This window comes from Grampus griseus, assembly GCF_964374135.1.
Source record: "Grampus griseus genome assembly, chromosome: 16".
NCBI classification, from domain to species: Eukaryota; Metazoa; Chordata; class Mammalia; order Artiodactyla; family Delphinidae; genus Grampus; species Grampus griseus.
In genome coordinates, this window is record NC_139010.1 from 8,611,008 (window position 1) to 8,632,673 (window position 21,666).

The 21,666-nt window shown below is 44.1% G+C and overlaps 1 protein-coding gene across 1 annotated transcript in view; it reads right to left on the bottom strand.

The window, feature by feature from the left end:
• Nucleotides 1-14,287: 14,287 nt before the first annotated feature.
• LYST (lysosomal trafficking regulator) overlaps nucleotides 14,288-21,666 on the bottom strand; it is a 176,772-nt gene continuing 169,393 nt past the window's right edge. The window contains exons 51-53 of the mRNA XM_082674283.1: nucleotides 17,837-17,993; nucleotides 17,360-17,431; nucleotides 14,288-16,420 (exon numbers count right to left, since the gene is read on the bottom strand). Coding sequence (XP_082530409.1) covers nucleotides 16,282-16,420; nucleotides 17,360-17,431; nucleotides 17,837-17,993 — 368 coding nt within the window. The 3' untranslated portion in view covers nucleotides 14,288-16,281. The remainder of the gene's footprint in view (nucleotides 16,421-17,359; nucleotides 17,432-17,836; nucleotides 17,994-21,666) is intronic.

Consider the following 21,666-nt stretch of genomic DNA (forward strand, 5'->3'; position numbering starts at 1 on the left):
GACGTTCCGAGCTGTCTGTCCAAACCTGCGCTCGGGTTTCCCAAGGGCTCGGCGGAGGGTCCTGGCTTCGAGGAGCCCCCGCACGCGCCGGCACCGGGCCGCCGACGATGCCCACCTGTGCGGGCGCCGCGCAGGCCGGGTTCGCCGCGGACGGCCAAGATGATCACAGGTATTCGTTTCGCGAGCTTCCGCTGACAGCTGCAGGAAGACGCAGGCACCAGAACCGTCTCTCCACTTCCAGAGAGCGTCCCGCCCGAGTTTCCCTTTTGTCTCTGGCTCGCCCCGAGCAAGGACGGTGCCTTTCGTTCCCCACCGACACGCCCCGGCCGGCACTTACCCGGGTCGAGGGCGCCGCTCACGCGCTGGCTTTGTCTCCGGAGCCGTGCTCGCAGAGGGTGGCCAGACCGAACGGCATCGCCCCTTAATCCGGGCGCAGGGCTGGGCGGGCTCCGGCTCGGCGCTCGGGCTCCCGCGCCTGGGCGCCGACGGGCTGGCGGTGGAAACGCGCGCCTCGCGCAGCGCGCCGCCCCCGGGGTCTCCGCGCCGCGTCACCAGCCCCGCCCCGCCCCGTGCCTCCAGGCCTGGGCAAGGGAAAGACCTCGTGAGGCCGAGCGCTGGGTGCAGGTGGGCGAGCCCGTGCCCCGCTGGCGAGTGCGGTCACCCAGCTGCCGAGTACTTTGTTTGCTCGGCACCCCCGGTGCCGGGCTCCAGGCGTGCGTCCGGGTCCGGCGGGTGCAGAGCGCGTGTCGCCGAACCCCGCCTTCTGGCGTCCACTCTGGTCGCGCCCACTCCGCAGCAGGGTCTCGCCCGGCGCCCGGGAGGGGCCGGGAGGGGCCGGGAGGGGCCAGGAAATCCCGCCCGCCGCCGTCGACGTCACTGGTGCGTCACCGGGGCTCCCGCACCCGGGCTCCGCGCACTCCCAGCGCCCCTAGTCTCCCATCCCCGACCCCGCGCCCCCGCCCGGCCCAGCTCTCCGCCTGGGACGCGCATCGCCCAGGGGCTGGAGGAGGGGAGATGAGGGGGACGGTGGGGTGTTGGGGCCGTGGTCCTCGCGGGCTTCGGGGACCTCGGCCTCTGGCAATTTCATCCTTGCCAGCGGGTTAGCTCCGTGGACCAACCCGGCTAGGCGCGGCCGGTTGCCATCCATCACCAAAGAATACACAGTACACCCCACCCCACCCCCAAGGGGGGCAGTGAAAGGAGAAATGTTTAATACCCGTAAAGATTCACAGGCCATTGTCTCCATTTATCGGGACGTAGCTAAGTAACGGGAAATGTAAGGATGGCCACGCCAGCCCAAGGCGTTGGGAGTGGGAGTGGGCCGCGAGCTGTCCTCCCGGGTTGCGACCGGGAAGGCGGGAGCACATTCCTAGTGTTCGTGGAGAGCAGAAGCTGTTTCCACGGGGAAATCCTTGGCGACTCCTCATTCCTTCTGAACTGTAAGCGTTTTGCGATAGAGATACTAAAAACCTCTCCGTTATTATAGTCCTTTTCCTTTAGGGAAAAACAGCTTAAGCGCCGTCCATGTTACAACTCCTGGTAAAATAATACAAAACATTTGGAATAGGGAAGCTACGTTACACTTACAGCAGTGTTAGCAAGATTGGTAGGAAAAGGAGGCCAATGTTAATTCCTTTATAGTAACAGCAGAAAATCGTGGTTGACAATTAGGAAATATTTCTTGAAAACCTGCGTTCGCCGTCCTCATCCACCATCAGCAGCCATTCCTTGCCGTAAAGGGTACGAGGATCACTTGTTTCTGAGATCTCTTATCCCCGTTACTTTGACATTTGCCCCAGACAAATGTGCATCTTCCGAGACTCCAGGTGTCTGAGAGAATGCAAATGTGGAGTTCAGAAAGCCTCACCTGGGGCTAGCAAACATCTCACACAGGTTTTTGTCACAGCTTGGAAGTGCCCATCTACGACACAGAGTTAAACCATGGTAAAGTGGCTCAGCCAGTAAATACCCACTACACTGACCTTTTTTAAAAAAAGTGAGAAAGATATATGAGAACTGCATTTAAAATTCAACAAATCCAGAACTGGGCTCATTATTTCCACCCCGCAAATCTATTTCTCCTGTACTTCCTGACTCAGAGGCACCACTGCCCAGTTGGCTGAGGCAGAATCCTCAGTGTTCTTATCCCAACTCCCATCTCAATCCATCGCAATCAGGCAATTGTAAGGGAAATCAGTTTCCACCCTTTCAGATTCCTCACTCACTTATTTTATCTTTCTCATTCATTCCAATACCCCTTAAAGTAGAATTATGTCCATTTTAAAGAGAAAGAAGAGGGTCGGTTTGAGCCCGTGGCTCCAGAGTGAATCACTAGACCAGCAGCATCAGCTGGGAACTTGCTAGAAATGCACATCTCAGGACCCATCCCAGCCCTACTGATGCAGAAACTCCGGGGCTGGGGCCCAGCAATTGGTGTTTTAAGCCCTCTAGGTGATTCTGATTCTGTCTATCTCTGTCCATCACCCAAGACTGCTGTGTTGACGAAAATTCAATTAACAAACTAAAGAGAAAAAAAGGGAATTTTATTCGAGCCAAGCTGAGGATTATGACCCAGGAGACACACTCTCAGAAGGCTCTGAGAACTGTTCCACCTGTTAGAAGTCAGAGGCACGGTCATACACACTTTCGAGACAAAAGATTGTATATCAGAATGACATATTGATATTTTACATAAAGTTCCCCAAGGATAATACAGTCCAGGTAAGCCCATACAAAGCAGCAAGTCACCATGACCCCCTAGCGTTGGGAAAGAAGGCTATTCTTTTACATTGATAAAATTAGAAGAAAGAGGGGGGAAAGATGACCTGTGGCCCAGCAGGCACTCTCATCTTTGAGAAGGTCTGGTTAATGTGTAACAAAAATGCACACTGCACATTAGGGAGGGAGGAAGGAAGCATAAAGGGACAGAACGAGACAATTTTGTGTTTAAATTTTCTTGTCCTGCCTTAAAATGTAGATTTTATTTCATTAGCTGCAATCACCTGACACCGGCTGCAGACCCTGGACATCCATTTTCCTTCCTTTGCCGCCCGTTCTGATACCTTTGTCTGATACCGATATCGCCTCTGCAGATTTCTTAGATTGGTCTTTGCATGATGTATCTTTCTCCATCCTTTTACATTTAACTTATCTGTATCTTTATTCTTAAACTGGGGATTCTCTATTCTTGCAGACAGCACAGAGTTGGATCTTGCGTTTTTATTCAGCCTGCCAAACTGGGCCTTTTAATTGGAGTGTTTGGGTCATTTACTTCTTATGTAATTATCATGTGGTTGGGTTTAAATCTACAATCTTGCTATTTGTTTGTTTTTTATTTGTCCTATTATTGTGCATTCCTTTTATCCTGTCTTTCTTTTTTTTTAATTGAGGTATAGTTAATTTACAATATTATATTAGTTTCAGGTGTACAACATAGTGATTCAAAATTTTTATGGGGGCTTCCCTGGTGGCGCAGTGGTTGAGAGTCCGCCTGCCAATGCAGGGGACACGGGTTCGTGTCCCGATCTGGGAAGATCCCACATGCCGCGGAGCGGCTTGGCCTATGAGCCATGGCCACTGAGCCTGCGCGTCTGGAGCCTGTGCTCCGCAACGGGAGAGGCCACAATAGTGAGAGGCCAGCGTACCGCAAGCAAAAAAAAAAAAAAAAAAAATTTTATAGATTACACTCCATTTAAATTTATTATAAATATTGGCTATATTCCCTGTGCTGTACAATATATCCTTGTAGTTGATTTATTTTGTTAAGTAGTAGTTTGTATCTCTTAATCCCATACCCTTATCTTGCCTCTCTCCCATTTTCTCTCCCCACTGGTAACCGCTAGTTTGTTCTCTATATCTGTGAGTCTGTTTGTTTTGTTATATTCATTCATTTGTTTTATTTTTTAGATTCCACATATGAGTGTTAACATATAGTATTTGTTTTTCTCTATCTGATTTATTTCACTAAATACCCTCCAGGTCTATACATGTTGTTACAAATGGCAAAATGTTATACTTTTTATGGTTGAGTAGTATTCCATTGTATATATATATATACCTCATCCTCTTTATCCATTTATCTGTTGATTGACACTTAGGTTGCTTCCATATCTTGGCTATTGTAAACAATGCTGCTGTGAACACTGGGGTGCTTGTATCTTTTCAAATTAGTGGTTTTGTTTTCTTCGGATATATGCCCAGGAGTAGGATTGCTGGGTCCTATGGTAGTTCTATTTTTATTTTTTTGAGGAGCCTCCATTCTGTTCTCCATAGCGGCTGCACCAACTTACATTCCCGCCAATGGTGTAGGAGGGTTCCCTTTTCTCTTCACCCTCTCCAGCATTTGTTATTTGTAGACTTTTTGATGATGACCATTCTGACTGGTGTGAGATGATACCTCATTGTGGTTTTGATTTTCATTCCTCTAATAATTGGCAATGTTGAGCATCTTTTCATGTGCTTGTTGGCCACCTGTATGTCTTCTTTAGAGAAATGTCTATTTAGTTCTTCTGCCCATTTTTTGACTGGGTTGTTTGTTGTCAATTGTATTCCAATAAAACTGGAAAAAAATAAAGATAAATCACATAAAATCTAAATTTTTAAAATTTCAGATATTGTATGCTTATCTCTAGAAGTTGCATTTCGTTTTTCTAATCTTCCATTTTTTCTCATTAGATTTGTTTTTCTTTAAATCCTTGAGCATACTTATAATAGCTATTTTATTATGCTTCTCTGTGAATTCCATTCTTTCTTTTCTTGGGCTCTTTCTTTTAGATAAGTTTTCTACTGTTTTGGGCCACATTTTCTTATTTCTTCCTATATCTAGTAATTTTTTTTTTTTTTTTTTTTTTTTTTTTTTTTTTTTTTGCGGTACACGGGCCTCTCACTGTTGTGGCCTCTCCCGTTGCGGAGCACAGGCTCCGGACGCGCAGGCTCAGCGGCCATGGCTCACGGGCCCAGCCGCTCTGCAGCATGTGGGACCCTCCCGAACTGGGGCACGAACCTGCGTCCCCTGCACCGGCAGGCGGACTCCCAACCACTGCGCCACCAGGGAAGCCCCTATCTAGTAATTTTTAAATTAGATGCTAGACATTGTAAATGTATGTTGCTGTGTGCCTAGATTTTGTTGACTTAAAGAGTAGGGACTTTGTCCTGGCAGGCAGTTAAGTTCCTTATGGATCGGTTTGATAGTTTGGATACTTATTTTAAAGGACTTTAGCCTTTATTCTAGGACTAGTTTAGCCTTCCTACTACGGTATGACTCTTCTGAGGTCTCACCTGGATGCCTGTATGTTCAATGAACTCTTCCTCTCTGATTGGTTGGAACTCAAAATGTATCCCAACCCCCCGGGAGCTCTGGGGATTGTTCAGCTTACAGCTCCTTGGACATTCTTTGCTCAGACCTAGGGCATTTTATCTTCTGTACAAATGACAGCATTCAGCCTGAGCCTCCAGGGTCTCCACAACCAGGAACCTAGTTCTCTTTGTCTGGGCAGCAACCTGCTGGTGGAACTCTGTGCCACAAATTCCTGTTTCTCAGCCTCCCCAAACTCTAATCTCTGAGCCTCGTCTCAAGATGTATTCTTGTGTATTCTTCTTAGGATCCCCTTTTGCACCTTGGTTGGCAAGTGCCCCCAGGCAGAAAGCTGAGGCAATAACAGGGTTCACTTAGTCTGCAGCCTTTTTCTCAGGGATCGCACACCTGTGCTGCCTGTTTTCACTGTTTGAAAATCCTTGTTTCACATAGTATCTCCAGTTTGCAGTTGTTTATCATGGAAGGGTGAGTCTGATCCCAGTTTCCCCAGAGTGGTAGGAGCAGGAGTTCTTGGCCCATCTTTTTGGTTTCATTTCCCCTCATCCCCTCACTTTTACCTTCTGTCCCTGACACACGGACTGCTTCTACTTCCTGCTTTCTTACACCTTTGAGTCTGGGCAACACTGGTTTCCTTCTACCCTGGCCCAAATTAGTAAATTTCTGTTTTCTTCAAGATTCGGCTAAATCACTAATATCTTTGGGAAACCTGACCTGTTAGCTTCCCCACTTTCCATTTTAGTCGGTCTGACCTATAAAACCTCCATTATAAAATGTACTAAATCGTATCAAAATAAAAAAAACCATACCTCTTTCCACTATACTATGAGTTCTTTAAGAGCCCATCTTATAAATATTTGTGTCTGGTATGTTGTAGAGGCTTAAGAAATGTTCAGTGGGACTCCATGTTTATGGGACATCAAGAAAAACCATGTGCTTATTAAGCTGCTTAATTTTAAATATTTTTAAGGATTTGGCAAAGGCGGTTTGGTGTATGACTGGCCCCACTTAGGAGAAAAATTACAAAAAGCCTTGCCTTTTGAACATTTTTCCTGGATAAAATGTTTTCAAGGATCAGTGATCCTCTGTTGCACAAAGAAGACACAAGGATTACCAGATTGAAAGAGACTGATTGCTTCTGGCACAATTCATCTCTGAGTGATAACCAAATTTTTTGGTCTTAAACAGGGGTCTAAATGAGCCTCTTTTGGTGGATCTATAAGGAGCTATTGTGATCCCTGAATGGACATGTGTACACGACTCTGTCATTCTTATCCTATTTTTATATTTGTGTACTAATTATCCTGAGATAAACATGGATCTACTGAAACAGAGGACAAGAAAGAGGGTAAGAGACTCTTTGGGGGAAGTCAAATAAGTTCACTGCAAGGTAGGGAGTTTCTTAGCAAAGAAGAAACTTAGGAAAGTGTGTAAGTGAAGATAACCCAAGTGGGGGCTTCAGGTTCTGTAAAAAGACATTATCCAAAGATAAGGAAAGGTAACCTAGGACTTAGTTGTTTCTTTTGAGTTAGAACGTTTTCTTAAAAACAAGCAAAGAAACAAACAAATGAGACATGTCCACCCACCCATCCACTTACCCATTCACCCACCACACCATCCCTCCATCCCTCCCTCCCTCCATCCATCCATCCATCCTTCTTTCCCAGTATATACCTAATCTACCCTATTCTAATGATACTGTAAATTGCTCAAAACATTAAAAAATTCCTCTTTCAGAATTACCTGCAGAATCACACACTTTTTTTTATACCTTGTAATTGTACTTTGTTTTTGACCAAAAGAGCTATCAAATATTTTATTTATCAGATTCAGTTTGGAATGACTTTTGGATGTTTTCAAAACTCATATATGTTCATAGGAGAAAGATTTCTCAACACTGAGTAAATTCAACACAATTGTAATAACTGAAAGATTTAAAATTCAGGAAAATACAGTAGGAAAGAGACCACCAGTCTAACATAAAGCAGTGGGGAAGAGGATGGCTCACTAAGTGAGTACTGAGTATCCCCCATCTTCCCTCCCCACCCTAACTGCTCCTGCACGGTTTTAAGCCTGTTAACATTTTGAAATGCTTTGGCTTCATAGTATATGCAGTGTTATCCTGAGGAGTATATTGAAAAATAACAGAGCTGTCCAAGGATTGGACAGGTTGGAAATAAATGGGTATATTTTGCCCCCAATTTGGGACAAACTGGAAATAGTTGAAGGATAATCAGCAAAGTAAGGGTAACATGGATAATTCAAAACCTCCAGTAGTTTCAACCTCCAAATGTTAAGCTATTGAATTTCTTTCCTCCCTACTCACTTTTCTAAATATTGCCTTGTAACCCTCCCTTAACTTTTGGCAATGTTATTATAACGTATCTTGGTGTGGGTTCCTTTGGGTTCATTTTATTTGGAACTCTCTGGGCCTTCTGGATCTGGACTTCTGTTTTCTTCCCCAGGTCACAGAAGTTTTCAGCCATTATTTCTCCAAATAAGTCTTTTACCCGCCTGTGTCTCTCTTCTCCTTCTGGGATCGCTATGATGCAAATACTGGTCTGCTTAATGCTTTCCCGCAAGTCCCTTGGGCTCTCTTTACTCCTTTTCATTCTGTTTTTTCTTTTAGCTGCTCTGATTAGATGAATTCCACTGCCCTTCCTGTCTTTGATTCACTGATCCTTTCTTGTACTTCATCTAGTCTGTTGTTGAACCCCTTTATTATAGTTTTCAGTTCAGTTATTATATTCTTCAGCTCTGTGATTACTGTTTGGTACTTTCTGATATTTTCTTTCTCTTTTCTTGCTGAAATTCTCACTTTGGTCATGCATCGTTCTTGTAAATGTCAACAACAAAAAATCAATAGTCAATCTAAGAAAGAAACGGAAAATTTTTTGCAAGCCAAACTGCAGATGGTAATCTGGGAGACAGTCTCTCAGAGAGCTCTGAGAACTGTTCCAAAGCGGTGGAGGGTCGGGGAGCTTCAGTATATATGTGATTTGGGTGAAGGGTGCATGAAACCAAGCACACGCCTCAGTAGAAGCTTGCTGCTAGCCATGAGGCACAGACATCTTAGTTACTGGTTTTAGTACTTTTCTAAGTATGGAAAGATACAGGAATCCGGGTTCATACAAAATTTCTCCCGAAAATATCACAGGGCCAGTTCTGTCAGTTTTCCCAGAGCACAGAGTGCTTCATCCTGATCTTAACCCTGAACTCCTTTCAAAGTGTATCGTAGGTCAATGACTGCAGTGGCTAATGGCTCGATTCTCGTAGACATTGATGGTGAGCAGTATTCTTTACTTTACAGTCCCTTCCCTTTTGGTCTTACTTTTGGCCAAGGTTTGGGAGGCATTTCATGACCAGTGTGTTCCACGGTGCTTGGGATGCTCATTCCCAGGTCAGGCAAGGATTCTGCGGATAGGCCACGTGCTGTGCTATTACTGGACTAGGCTCTGTTAACAGTAGCCACAAGCCAGCTGTCTCACTATCCTGTTATGGGCCAGGAAATCATTCCCTCTTGTTGCGTCTTCCCATATCTAGAGGACACTGTTACAGTCATTGCTCTTATAGAACTATATATCTGGTCGATTGTTGCAAGTTGCTTAATCATCATTAATTTTATCTGAGGCTCAGTCACACATGTGGTAAAGCAAGAAACAACAAGCGTGTAAACTAGGCAGAATACAAGTAATATAGCTAGTGACAATTAATGAGATCATAAGTAAATAATTAAGCTAAGAACTTCCATTAGGTGCAGCCCAGTATCTCTCCACATCATCTGACCAGGCTGCTCTGCACCAGTCACTATCTTTAAGGGAAATGATAAATTATACATAAAGTTCACCAAAGATGTCTGCACGTAAAAGGTGAGTGAGTGGTGGGTCACTGTGACCGCTTACGGGACTGAGAAACGAACGTTATCTTCTAAGGAGTTACGTGGCTGGTGCCAGGAGGAGGCCATGGGGGAGGCCTGGGTAACACATAATGCAGATGCACAATGCACACTGGGGTGGGGGACGGGGAGGAAGCCCAAACGGGCAGAGAAATCGTTTTATGTTTAAATTTTTCTTGTCTTGCCTTAAAATGTGAATTTTTATTTCATCAGTGCATTGTTCTCCTGCCCTTGGTGTCTTTGTGACTATTTTCAGGTAAGACACTTACCTCTGTTTCATCAAGGTATTTTGCTGAGGTTTTATCTTGTTCTTTTGTTTGGAGCGTATTCCTGTTGCTTCATTTTCCTGGACTCCCTGTGCTGGTTTCTGTGCATCAGATAAAACAGCCACTTCTCCCAGTGCTGAAGGAGCAGATGTGTAGGAGATAAACCTTGTCCAACCCTGACCTAGCTCCTGTTGTTTGCATGCCTGTGTGCAAAGCCAGTTTTATCTTGTCAAATGAGGCTCTTTGGGGGAATTTTCAGGGCAAGATTTCCTTTTGTCTTCCTTTCCTGACACCCCTTTGATGTCTTGGAGAGGGAGCCCCTTCAGGTTGTCCGCACTGAGAATGTGGCTCTGGTATCTACCAAAAACTCACCTGGCTCTCCCCTGACTTCTAGGGTAACTGGGGCTCCTTGGGGGAGATGGGGGGTGGTGTTTTGAGGGGCCAGTTGGGGAGCCCCCAGGCTGCTTCTTCAGTTAGCAGGAGCTGAAAGGAAGGGGGTTTAGCTCAGGCCTTCCCCCTCTGTGGTTGGTCGGGGCCTTCCCACTTTCTTGCAGCAAGTGCACTGACTAGGTCCCAGCTTTGCTGGTGGCCTGTGTGTCCCAAGTCCCATGTTGGGGGCAGGGGCGCTCACCTGTGGAGTCTTCTTATTCTCTCCTCCCGGGTACCTGGGGTGGTCTGCAGCGCTACTGCAAGCAAGGCGCCTTGCTTCTTCACTTTCTTTTTCTTCTTCTGCCACATCTTATTGAAAACCAGCTGGTAGGTGGGGGTGATAGGTCCCTACAGCAATCTTTTGAAGTTTGCAGTGAGCATTTGGAGCACTAGGGGCAAAGGAAAATCTAAGGGGTCTTCAGGGGATCCTTTCAAAACAGGGAGCGAGGTCTTCCCCCCTGAGTTAAATTGCTGAGCAGCCTTAAGTCTACATTTCTTCTGCAGCCTCTGCTCTGGTAAAGGGCCAGAAAGCACTGTACATAGGGAGTCTTACATTTCTCTTTTCTCACAGAGTAAGTCCAGTTGGAGCATGGTGCTATGATTTAATGAGCCATTCTCTGGCCATTTTCCCTGGTCACCTACTTGTTATTGTGGCCAGACAGTATTACAAAAGAAAATAAGTGGATATCTTTGTCATTTGGAGTAGAGCCATAGAGTTTCTGATGACTCAGAATGCACCCTAATGGGCTGTCCGAGGGGACTGATGTCTGGTTGTCCACATCCTTGGATCTGGGTTGAGAATTTGCCTTCACCTACCAAGAGGTCTATAATAAGTGCTGGCGGGGACACAGATTCGGCTGTTCTCAGCCCACTGAAAATTTCCTTCTCTAGAGAGTTGGTAAGTAAGTTCTTCCAAATGATAATTTAAAAGTGCACACTCAGGTTGTTCAGGTACACCAAACTGACGCCCCGCTACAAATAATTCAAGTTACCAGGACCCTAACAAAAGTCATAACCAGGGCCCCTTTGGGTTGTCAAAGCCAGGACCCCCTAACAAGGGTCAAAACCAGGAAGAGGGACGCAGATCATTTCACTGAAGTCTTTAGTGACCAGGGTCCCAATCAGCCTCCAGGACTCAGGCAGACGGGGGTGAAGTTAGTATTTCCCATTTTGTTGAAAATGCAAGTACTGATACACAGAAATAGAAACAACAAACACAGTCGCACAGACAAAAAGATCAGACTATGGAATTGTAGCCTAAACAATTCCATCGCCCCTCCCAGATGCAGACCTCAAGACCAGATTGGCCCCGCTCCCAAAAGAGAACAGCCCAGATTGGCCCATTTCTCAAAAGGGCATAAGCCTAGATGAAGGAGGGTAACTCCCAGCCTGCACGAGCGACTTACCCCCAAATGAAACAGAAGGCTGATGGTACAGGTCAGAATGCATCTGGCTCAGAGCTCCCTGGAGCAGAATGAGCCCCAGTAGCTCCTGGGGACCCAGGGAAGGGGCCGCCTCTAGTCAGGGTCGACCTGCCACGGGCACAGGCTCCTGGCTGGCTTGTCAGAAATTGCTGCTGAACCCAAGGTCGTGTGCCCTGTGCACAGGGAGACCAAACCGAAATGTCAGTTTCGAACAGAGAAAGGTTTATTGCAGGGCCAAGCAAAGAGAAGGGGAACTTGTGCTCAGAAGACCCAAACTCCCTGATGGCTTTCAGGCCAGGGTTTTTAAAGACAGTGTTAGGGGAGAGGGTCGTAGGGTGCGTGAGCAGCTCGTGGACCTCCTTTGGACTGACTGGTGGTGAAGTAATAGGGTGATGTTTCCGGAATCTCAACCTTCCGGTTCCAACTAGTCTGGAGTCTACGGGTTGGGGGCCGTAGTTTCTGTAGAACAGCTCAAAGGTCTGCATCAAAATTGTTGTGCATTTCCCTTCAGGAGGAACTAGGCTTCCCGCGAGTCTATTGTTCTGAGCAGTAACTGCTTGAGTCTGCTCTTTGGAAGTCAGCGAAGGCCTAGGAGACTAAAGGCTTTTTTCTGAAGGCTGATTGGAAGCTGGACCTTCAAGCAGTAGCTTTTAAAGTACACAAATAGACCTCTCTTTGGGGAAGACAGGAGGATGGGCGTTTCTGTCTGCTCCCTCTGCACTGAGCCCTGGGGTGTTAGCTGTTTCTTCGCTACCATCCCATTGAACCCGTGAACACAAGCCCTGCTGGCCACCAGAGCCAGGCTTTCAAGGGATATGGCCTCTAGGTGGCAATGCTAGAGATGCCACAGGCTCCTTTCTCGGAGACACTGGAGACCTGGCGGGGCAGAGGGAGAGCACGAATGTGACACCCACTGGCTCCCATCTCTGGAGAGGGCTGCCATCGGCCTCAGGATGTGTGTTCAATTAGCAGCACCCCGGCACCCCCGACCGCAGCTATCAAGATAAGCTCACAGCCTCTTTCACGGAAAGACCGGGGAGTTTGCTGCCTCTGGGCTCTGGCCTGGGTGCTAGCTGGTTAAGAACTGTTTTCCCCTTGTTACAGTTCTGTGGGACCCGGGAATGTAAGCCTGGTTGGCCACCAGAGCCAGGTGGTCAGGGGGCACCCCCCGGCAGGCAGCGCCAAATCCGGAGCCCCAGACGTGCACACCCCCCTTTCTGGGAGATCCCTGCAACCCCAGGAAAGGAGAGGGCGCGCACAAAGATGGTGCCTGCCGCCTTGGCCGTCCTTGGGGCGTATTTCAGTGGCCTCCAGAAATGTGTTAAATGCCCGCCCCTCAGGCTGAAGCTCTCAAGACAGGCAACAGGCCTCTTACACAGGAAGGCTGGGCACAGTTCAGTCCCGGCCCCGGCGCTGGGCCCTGGGGCGTTAGCCTGGTGAGTCCTGGAGAGCCCTTGGAGGGCTGCTTCTCAGATGCTCTAGCCTCATGGGTCTCGGGGATGCAGCCGCACTGGCTTTCCAAGCTAGATGGTTTTTTGGGGTTCATCTCTCAGGGGTAGGCCTTAAAAGTTGGGGTGCCCGATGTGGAGGTCAAAGCCTCACTCCTCAGGGAGAAGCTGGGAGCCGTCAGCCCCCCAGCCCACCCCTGACTGTGGGTCGCTGTACCAGGAGTGGGGTTTAAGGTGAGAGCGCGTCTCGGCCTCTCCTACCCGTTTTGATGTGGGTTTTGTTCACCAGATTCTAAGAGTCGCTTTGCTAGTTCTCGGATTTCTTTCAGAGGAAATTGTTCTGTGTGTAGCTGTAGATTCAGGGTGTCCACGGGATGTGGGTGCGCTCAGAGTCCTCCTGTGTCACCATCTTGAACCAGAACCCCTTGTAGCTCTTCTTTGATTCAAAACATTAACAGGTCATCCAAAATACTGAGAAGCAGATCACCAGCAATGAGCTCTGAAGGGCTGGAAAGAATTCCCCACGCCTCCCCTCCCCTCCCCCATCACCTGTACTGGGCTTGCACGTAATTGGCAATCAGTGAACGTTGCTGAAAGGAAGAGTCAAGCTGAGATGTGCAGGTAAAGTGGGGACATTCAGGTTGGCAGGCTTACACTGATAGACGCTGCTCCTGAGTTCTTCTGGGAACAGACACGTAGAAGCAGGTGTGCCCTCGTCTTGAGAATCCTTCACACACCACAGATGCAAAGCAGAAAAAAAGAATATTTCTGAGTTCCTGGAGTGCTGGTGGTTGAAGTTACCCACCTTTTGCAAGGCCCACCAGAGGAGCTGAGGTGTTTCCCTCCCTGAGCCTCTGTTCACTGACGCTCCTGCCTCAGGTCTGCACGCGTACTGCCTGGAATACATCTGCTCCCATCTGCACCTGTCAAATTTCTCTTCATCCATCAGACAGCGGCAACAATTTGACTTTGCTGGATCCTCTTGATTTAGACTGAGTTCTTTGGTTGTGTTCTCTCAGAGGACCCTCCACTCTTCCTTCACAGCACTTACCACGTTTTGTGACTATGCACGCTGTGTTACAGACAGCACGTTGCCCTGGCAGTGCAGATCTGCTATTGGGCGTGGGGAGGGGGGAGGGACAGATAGTCTTTTCCTTTTAAAAATGAGTGGTTTGGGCTTCCCTGGTGGCGCAGTGGTTGAGAGTCCGCCTGCCGATGCAGGGGACACGGGTTCGTGCCCCGGTCCGGGAAGATCCCACGTGCCGCGGAGCGGCTGGGCCCGTGAACCATGGCCGCTGAGCCTGCGCGTCCGAAGCCTGTGCTCCGCAGCGGGAGAGGCCGCAGCAGTGAGAGGCCCGCATATCGCAAAAAAAAAAAAAAAGAGTGGTTTGACCTTAGGACTTCTGTCTAAACTCCATTTAAAGGCAGTAAAGATTGAAATATACAAGTTCTCACAAAGACCACAATTAAGAAATGACAGTTATCCTTTTCTAGTGACATAAATTTATAGGGGAGCTAAAGAGAGAAACTATATGGGTTACCAAAAACAGCCACCAGTTTGAGATCTGGTCATAATAGTTAAACTGCAATGAGAATAGGTCCTCAAATCTATTTTTATGAAATTTATCCCCACTGTGAAGTGGCAGTGTGTACAAAGGTAACAGAGCTTGTGATAGTTTACAGAAATATTTGCTACAACATGCATATTATGAAGTGCTTCAAACATATACATATTAAGTTTCATGCTGAATAAATAATCCCCCCAATTTCATTTTTATTTTTACATAAAAATATAATATTGCACTCTTAACAAGACCAGTCATTTTGCATATTTTCTCTTTAGATAAATGATGAAATTCAGCCTTAAAAAAAAAAAAAGACTGAGTAGCAACCTTATTCTAATAAGGGACTAATGTAAAGTTCTCAGTAGAAAAATGAAAGTTAGACAATAGCTGCGTTTTTTTTTTTTTTTTAAACAAAGCAAATCACTTCAACGTGAATAGGAATAGTCTCATCTCTGCACCTATTTGGACCTCAGAATTAATAGGTGGTCTGTGCAAACCATGATCTCAGTGCAGCCGTGAAGTGCTCTTACCTATGTATGCAACTGAAGGTTACGAGCATACGTAGCCACTTGCTTCCTCTTGTATTTACCTTGACAGCAGAGACTTTGCAATTGCATTTTATACAGTTTTTAAGCAGAATGTTTTAGAAAGTCTGGAAGTTACAAAAGTAGTTCTGTAAACACCATATGAATTAAATTTCCATAACAAACACGCAAGTAATTCTTAGGCAGGAATACATCTTTGTATCTCATGGTAACAGCTTATTTTACAGTGTTTTCAAAGCCAATAAAGCAGCACCCCAAGTAAAAATAGAGCCATAATATCATGATAGACTATTCCAGGATTTAGGAATTCTGTCTTTATCATGTGTAAGTTTGCTGTGGAGTACACAGATTTTTCTATTGTTCCTAGAATTCTCAAGTGGTATAGGTTAGTAGAAACAGTGGAAACTGCTTCCTAAAAGAATTATTCTGCCTCCTGTTTAAAACGAAGTAAGCTGTGTCCTTTTCTTTTGTAATTCTGTTTTGGGGAAGAAAACTCCTCCTGCATATTAGATTAAATGCCTTAACTGGACTGCATTATTAATATCTGTGCAAACTTCTTCTGAAATGGAGGCTTTCTATTGCAAATTGTTAAGTATTTAATGCTCTGTAAATGGCAGATATTAAAAGAATTATCACTGTGTTTAAATCTTAGTGACTCAACTAAGGATATTCCATATCTAGTGTTATGGATTTTAAGTAGGATTTTTATGAAGAAACAGAATGTGTCTGAAAATCAAAGATACTTGTGTTGTTGTTTGTGACTGTCAAAAAATTCTGGTTCTACTTTGAGCTAAGAAGGCAACAGGCAAAAACTGCCTAACACTGAGATTCAAATATTCAGATATTCCAAAAAATCTTTGGTGCAGAGGCACCTACTGGATTACATACTTCTCAAAGAAAGCAATGATCAAGTCCTGAATTCTTTCTCCTTATCTTTCCTTTTTTGGGGGGAGTGGGGTGGGTGTGTTATCTTGGCAGAAAGCTTTTAAAATATAATTTTTAGAGCATTTTATACAAACAGCTAACCAATTTAAATCCTACTGGCTTTTTTGGAATAATAGAAAATAGAAAGTAATAGAAAACAGAAATAGAGAGATGCTCATCTTTTCTTTAGAATCCTCTATGAAAAAAACCTTTAGGAATATGATTTTAATTTACTGTGTCAGACTTAAACCTTGTTGGTTAGTGCATACCGACACACCCTCCAGGTCATCACTAAACAATACTTTCCTCTCAGGACCTCGTGAGGCTGCAGAATTTTGTGCAGATGAATAGACTTTATCATTACTTGGATGGTTTGTTTGGTCATCCAGTTCTTCGGGTTTGACCTCCTGTAACTGGCGAAGTCGGCAAATCTAGCTTGGAGTTAAAGTGCCTTGCAGAATGCGAGGTTCTCACTCATCCCGCTGCATAGCTGCTGAGGAAGGAATAGAACATTGGCTGTTTCAGGCGCTGCTGGTCCTTCCGACACCAGGCGATCACGGTCCCATCACTGTTTGCTGTGTACAAATGGTGGCCGTCGCAGGAAAATGTAAGGCTGTGAAAAAAAAATCCCATTTGTATATTGTGTCTCTGAAAAGTGTATCAGCATATTGGTGATCACATGGAAATCAGTGTAAGGGGGTTAAGATATGTTTACTGGAGCACAGAGACAAACAAAATGACGGCCTACAACTCATTGGTTTTGACTGTAATTCTAATGTAGTTTACTTGCTCTGCTGGCATGTTTGTGAAGCTCCTTCTAACCAAGTGATACAGACTAAAACCAGGACCAAAAGGATCAGTACGTTCTGCTCCTTCTTTGCATATTTTCTTTTCCCTTCTTATTTAGCCTGATTACTTAAACTACAAATACTTGGGTATAGGAAACTTCGAAAAATACAGCAGTACTACACTTTCTCTCTATAGAAATAAATGGTGATTATTTTATGGAGGTATTTTATTTCCCTGAAAGGGGAAAGGGTAAAAAATGTAACATTAATACATAATTAATGTAGGTTCATTAAACTTTACATTTAGTGGATTAAAAATTATTTTAATAAAGTAGAATTTGAATCCCTTCCTTCCAATTGAGTTTTTAAAGTCAAATTTGTTAACAGAGCAAAGGGTAACTGGTTGTTTAGCAGTCCTGTCAAGCACACGCCTGTAGCCATCAATCACCATTATGGGATTTTCCATAAGGAAAGGGAAAAAATCCATCACTTCTGCTGGAAGTTCAGGAGGCTTCCCTGGCCACGAGCCCAGCACGCCTGCCTGTGGGGCTGTGAGCTCCTGACCCAGACTTCGAGCTCCATGAAGACAGGCATTTGGCCTCCTCTTGCCACCGGGCCCCGGGCATCCTGGGCTTCAATAAATGGCCGGCTGTTTATAATGACTTTCCTTACGCACTTCTTTACCTCTGTGTGCTTTACTGTCTCTCCAACAAAACAGTCACAGAGTATGTTATGAAGGAAAGAAGAGGTGAGGGAGGTTTTACCTTACAATAGGCTTATTCGATTTAGGAAATGTAATTTCCCGCACAGGCTTTAGGTCCCAAGTACTCCATAACCTAGAGGAAGAAAAAAGTCATCATCTAATTATGCAAACTAAAGTTTCCTTCCCTAAAAATTGAACCTATGTGTTTACTTGTTAAAAGTCATCTGGAAGGAAACACAATAAACCGATTAACCGTAGTTACTTCTGGGCAGTTTGCCCAGGTGGGTGGGGAGAAAGGAAACCTAACTGTGTACTTTCATATTGTTACTCTTTCATAGTTGACAAACAATATAAAATTTCAAAAATGTACTATAGCTATCTTTACTATTTATAAATAAAACGAAGAACTGAAGAACCGATATCCGAAGGTGATTTTAAATCTCTAAATATTATTATGTTTAGATAGTAAAAACCAATTTTTGAAACTGCTGTGCCCGTATAGACAAAAGTACACAAAGAAAGAAAAAACGCCTCTTACCTTACGATTCCATTTTCCAATCCCCCAGCAATCACGTTGATAGATACTCCCTCAGGCTGGTTCGAGAAAGCCACGGAACAAATGATCTCTCTGCAGTGGACATGTCCAACGAGGTCCCCGTTCACTGTCCAGAGTCTGAGGTCACTGCCCCCGCCAGCTAAAATGCCACAGTCACCCGCAGGTCACCAGGCTGTGGGTGTCACAGAGCCCCCTAAACTGGGCCCCAGAGGGGCATCCCTGAGGGCCTAGCTTGTTTGTTTTAGTGATGAAGTTTATAGGCAACTCACGACTGAAGACTGTATAAATGGAGCTACTGTACTGTAAGTCACACAGAGTTGGCATATTTATCTAGAGAAGATGACCAGTGAAAAAAATGAAAATAAATTAAGCTACAAGGTAGAGCAACAATGTAAATTAACCATGAATCTTTCTGTAGTCATGATATTTCAGCATACAAACTGCCAAATCTGAATTTGAAAGTACCTAGAAAGCTAAACAATCTCCAAAAAGAGAAGAAAATATTCTGTGAAACTATCTATAAGAAGTGACTTCCGGGACTTCTGAAGAAAAAAAAGTTACAGTAAAAGCTGAGTTAAAAACTAATTCTTAAAAAAAAATGAAAGCTAATTCTTCAGAATGTCTAAGATTGACTCTTACAAATCGATGTCTTATTAAACGAATTTTTTTTCCTTTCAAAGACCATGAGTAACCAAACTTTTTGTAGTTTTCCAGGGGGTGGAGGAGGCACTAATTGCTTTAATATCGTCTATAAACTCGGGCTGTGGTTTGGGGCCTCATGGTGATGTGTCCAGCCTTCTTTGGAGAAATAGAATCATACTGATAAGACAGAGGTTAAGAGGCATGGTAAAGTTTGGACGACATAATGTGTTACTACACTTAATTTTATCTCTCCATTAGAACTAACAGAAAAGCAGACAATGTGTTTCTCTCTTTATTAAGGAAATGAAAAGATTTTATAGCAAAGAAATAAATATTGGAAATACTTCTTTACCTAAAGGTATGCGGAAGACCTTCAAATGTCACCAACCAAAATGCCTAGTGTGTTGCAGTATCATTCACAATAGCCAAAAGGTGGGAACAACCCAAATGTTTATCAAGAGATGAATGGATAAACAAAAATGTGGTATATCTATACGATGGAATATTGTCTAGCCACAAAAAGGAATGAAGTTCTGATACAGGTACCAACACGGATAAACCTTGAAAGTGGTACGCTAAGTGAAATAACCCAGACACAAAAGGACAAATACTGTATGATTCCACTTATATAAAATATCTAGAATAGGCAAATTCACAGAGAGAGAAAGTCGAATAGAGGTTACCAGGCTCTGCTGGGGAGGGAGGAGTGTGGGAGTTATGGTTACAGAGTTTCTGTTCAGGGTGATGAAAAAGTTTTTGAAGCGGACAGTGGTGATGGTTGCACAACACTGTGAACGTAATAATGCCACTGAATTGTATTCTTTAAAACGGTTTAAATGGCAGCTTTTATGTTAAATATATTTTACCACACACATACACACACAAAGATTAAAAAATGCCCAGTGGTCTACTTCCCATTGTAGAATATTGATTAGGAGAGATTATCCAAATAAAGCATCAAGATATAGGAGACTCTGGGACTTCCCTGGTGGCACAGTGGTTAAGAATCCGCCTGCCAATGCAGGGGACACGGGTTCGATCCCTGGTCCGGGAAGATCCCGCATGCCACTGAGCAGCTAAGCCCGTGCGCCACAACTACTGAGCCTGTGCTCTAGAGCCCGTGAGCCACAACTACTGATCCCGCGTGCCACAACTACTGAAGTCCGCGCACCTAGAGCCCGTGTGCTGCGACAAGAGAAGCCACCGTAATGAGAAGCCCGCGCGCTGCAATGAAGAGTAGCCCCTGCTCGCCGCAAGTAGAGAAAGCGCACGTGCAGCAACAAAGATCCAACGCAGCCAAAAATAAATAAATTTTAAAAAAAAGATATAGGAGCCTCAATATGCTAAAGAAATACAATTGTAGATGATAAACTCATCTTTTACGTAAGTAGAGATTTCACTCTTTCTTTTGAATTTAATATCTAATAAAGATTTTTAAAAATACATAAAGTGACCGGATGTGTACTAGTATGGTCAGAAGGCTTACTGAAGTCATTGGATACATATCCGTAAACAATATTGATGTAGGGGTTGGTAACTGCAAGACACAGCTATTGCATGGCTTAGTTCTTCAAAATAAAAAATCTAAATGTGGTCCTCAACTCTGAAGTATGGTATGGAACTTAACAGGCAAAGAATTACCCTAGCAGATTGCCCAGAAACTTGGTCTGCCACAAAACCAAGTAACCACTCATCTGCCTAAGATTATAAATATATATTAAAAAAAAATAGGGGCCCTTACCCAATACTGGATTGCTTTCATGTATAATTTAACATATCAACTAAAAGTCAGAAAGTTGGGTATTCCTGAAAAAAATCTTTATTCTTCCTATACATCTTCATCAGAATTAAAAGAAATTGGAGAACTACCCCCTACTCTGAATCTTAGAATAGTATATTAACTTCAGAGTACCACTGGCAACACAGGAAAAGGCTATGAGCCCTAGTTGAAATGCATATATTTTGATATAGTGGCAGAATGATTTTAAAAAATACAGAAACCATCTACTATAATATTTACATAGTTTAATAAATTTTACATCTTATCACTGTAACAACCACATCCCATAATAAGCCCTGGGAAATTAGGATCAGGAGGAATGAGTTTGCCAGTGTATCTTCAGCCCCAATACAGAAAATTTTGAGAATATATATGTGTATACATACATATACACATTATATATTATATATACACATACATGCACATGCATATGTATTTATTTCTCTTAAATTTTGATTTAAAAGTTACTTGGATGGTTCTCACTAAAGTGTCAAGACTTTTCGTAGGCTAAATCTGGTAACTTTCTTCCCTTCCTGGACTATAAGAATAGGAGAATGAAATACAGTCTGGATCACTTAACATAAATTTGTCCTCTCTTTTTTAAAAAAAAATCATTATTTAAAAATAAAATTTAAAAAAAATCATTATTTTTATTATGCTGTCTGTATACCAGTTGCTCTTTATGAGTCCTCTTCTATATGCACTGAGAGGCCTCAAACAAGTGTAGAAGGCCTTTTTGTTCAAAGTGGAAAGAACGTTCTAGCCATTACTCTATTATACTGTGCACACTACCTAGGGGCACCTGAACACCCTACTAGTGAGCTGGTAATTGTAAGCAAAAGTAATTTGGTTTCGTGTTCCCATATGACTAGCTAATGTAATATCACAGATATAATAAATCACTACTGGCAGCAGGAAAGTAATTAACTTTACAAAATTTGGTTCCCTCGGGATCAGTCCTAACTTCCAAATGTTGCCAAAACAAGAAAGTAGAGAACTCTATATAAATAATCATTATATGATTCCCCCAAATTCCCTCTTGATGTGACATACTAAAAGCCACTAATGTATAAATCAAGGAGGAACAATTAGCAAAGTCATCAATAATCTGCCCACACTTATATTACCAAAGTCAACTGTTTAAGGTCTTTCCCCTTAGTTATGCTGATTAGGAAATAAAAATATTTTCATGACATTATTTTATGACTAGGGGTGAAGACTGGCAAATACTTCACACTGAAATCTTGAAGCATGACTGAAGATGTTACTTTTCTTGAATACAAGCATGAATGAGTGTTTTGTAAAAACAAGAGTTTTACTGTGGTATAGTACAAAAATAAATATTCGGACTTTGTCCCAGGTCCCTGGCATAGAGCTCCTAAATCCTTGT